Source organism: Penaeus chinensis, chromosome 8, assembly GCF_019202785.1.
Source record: "Penaeus chinensis breed Huanghai No. 1 chromosome 8, ASM1920278v2, whole genome shotgun sequence".
Taxonomy (NCBI): Eukaryota; Metazoa; Arthropoda; class Malacostraca; order Decapoda; family Penaeidae; genus Penaeus; species Penaeus chinensis.
Window position 1 is genome coordinate 19,442,199 of NC_061826.1, and position 2,500 is coordinate 19,444,698.

At 35.5% G+C, this 2,500-nt stretch overlaps 1 protein-coding gene across 4 annotated transcripts in view; it reads left to right on the top strand.

The window, feature by feature from the left end:
• LOC125028258 (5'-AMP-activated protein kinase catalytic subunit alpha-2-like) overlaps positions 1–2,500 on the top strand; it is a 38,246-nt gene that overhangs the window by 12,037 nt on the left and 23,709 nt on the right. For 2 of the 4 annotated variants that reach the window (XM_047617683.1, XM_047617685.1), the window contains exon 10: positions 2,014–2,124. The exons of the other annotated variants lie outside the window; for them this stretch is intronic. In XM_047617683.1, the coding sequence (XP_047473639.1) occupies positions 2,014–2,124 (111 nt within the window). The remainder of the gene's footprint in view (positions 1–2,013; positions 2,125–2,500) is intronic. 4 annotated transcript variants of the gene reach the window in all.

Below are 2,500 nucleotides of genomic sequence, written 5' to 3' on the forward strand. Positions count from 1 at the left end.
AGGGTGATTACAAAGCAAGTAGGTATCATGATGTCAATGTTACTTCCCCTTAGCCTGTTTTACTGCCACCTGTCTGGAGTTCATCACAATCTATTTAATACCCTCAAAGTTTAACAGAGTGTATTGGTTTTAAAGATTGTTGGATTTCAGTAATACATCCTGAGCTAGTTTTTTGTAACCCTTTCTGCATCAGCACAGCTTACATCTGATGACTTCCCAGTTTGATGACTTGGGTGTTAGGGTGACCAAGGTTCCAAGTGTCTATGTAGTTTTATGTGGATTTTACTTTCACTTTTTGCTTCTTTAGTTAAAGGCTTGGTTTAACAAAAGTAATCCTATCCAGACATTTTTTTGCCTTTGTGTATTTCTTTACTGTGTCTTAACCTCCTTTATCCATTAATTGATTGACCTTTTATTGTTTTTAGCATTGCTTCATGATGTTTTGTATGTTTTGTTTACAGATTCAGTAATAATAAAAGTAAATCCTGAGTCATGTTTGCATTTTAGTTTGTCACTAGCATGTTAAAGTGAGTCACATATTCCATAGTGCACCTTGTAGTACCTCTTCAATTCTCAGGGTTGGTGATGCAAGAAAGATTTAAGAGATTTAAGATAATTCATCAGTCCAAGGAACTTGATTTTGGAATGACCAAAAGTTAATATTTTTGTCATTAGTGATAGTTATATTGGTGATCTTGAGATTAATCTTTTCACTGCAGTAAGCTAGTCCAAATATTGTGGCAAAGCTATTTATATAAGTAGTATATAAAAGTATCTCTGGTGTATCTAGAAAATTTATAGGGGTGGGTGAAGGGCATCAGGAGGGTTTTACAAGGATGGAAATTTAATTTTATACAGTATATGGAAGAGAATCATGTTATACATTTTATCTAAAGCCATAATTCTATTACTTTTTTGTTTGTTTTAGTAATTTTAACAGCCTAAGGACATTGTTGTTTGTGTTTCACAATTACAGTCTGAAACTCAAAGATATTGGGGCAGCTGGGGGGGGGGGGGGGGGGGGGGCTAGCCTGGCAGTAGATCTGCCACTGCAGGTAACTGATGCACAGCTTTTTGGGTAAATTACAGTGATATAAGTCTACCATTAATAATCAGCCATGCCTGTGCTTTTGATATAGGTAGTAAGTTATGAAGTTGTGCAAACTGAATGTACCACAGATACCAATAGTTGATTGAAATTTTACACTAGCCAACAGATATTTAAGAAAGTTCTCCTCTATGGTATGTTTTAGTCAATATGGTAAAATATTAAGGTTAAATTGTCTGATATTTAATAAGTGTATTTTAATAAATTTCTTATTATCAAGTAAACATCATATTCAATTTATTGGCAATATGAAGGTAGTAAAACAACAGCATCCTATGCCAGATGAAGAGAATGAGAATATCCTGATCATACAATGCTATTGTTATTATATTCACCCAGTCCTGTATGGACAGGGTCAATGCTGGCAGTGTTATTTCAGCCCTTCATACTTTCAGTAAAGTACTAGAAGTTTGTGAGTATAAGGGAGAAAATTAGTAGGATTGTTGGCACAGATTGTGATAGGCAAATTTTGAAAGGGAAATGAGTGAATGTTACTGCATGTGGAATCTGTAAAGTGGATGCACAGTTTGTGTTAAGGGTTATGAGTAGAGGAGCATTTCTTATTGATGCATGGTAATTGTTTTTAGTTTTGGGGGTTCATTTTGAGGACAATTAGCTCTTTGTACAAGGCTTTTGTGGGTTTCTGTAGAAATGGGAGTCTTGTTGCTTTGTATTTTGGAATTGTGTTTGAGTCTCTCATGCATGGGTATCTCTAAGCTTCAAAAGTTGATCTCAAAATTTATGTTTCAGTTGACATGCATTTGATTGGACCTTATGATTTTATTTATTTTTTAATTGTTTTTTTCCTAAACCACCTCACTGCATGTTGCTAATCCCTTGGAGCTTGGAGAAAATAAGATTGAAGGTAATTTTGTTTAAAAAGGCCTTCCTCTTTTGCCTCCTAGCTCCATAGTTAGCCAGAACAATCCAACCATCTTTACTAGCACATCTTCAAGCAAGAGGGTGAGTGACTGCGGAAGTGTCAAAGCAGTTTCAGCAGAGGAAGGTAAACAAAGGTGAGAGTGAAAGGAGGACAGCAAATGGTCGTTTTGGTGGTTGAGGTAAATCATTAAGGATTGGGAAGGAGGGTATGGGCAGCTTGCTTGATGATATAACTTGGAGCTGAAAAAGCAGACAAAAATCCTTTTTAACCAGTTCGTCTCATTTCCCATTCTCATTGTCCTGCATACATGGTTTGTATTTTATAGGCATGTTATTCAACTTGATATTATCATTTTGTTACTTTGTCTGTATAGCAGATTGTCTTCTTTCCTTTTCCATATATCATTTCTTTGACTCCTTTACTTTTCATGTGCAGTCTCTTTTCAAAGTCTTCTCCCAAGTTAAGAATCATTTCAAGCATCCCATGCTGGGATTTTTTGTGCTTTGAGT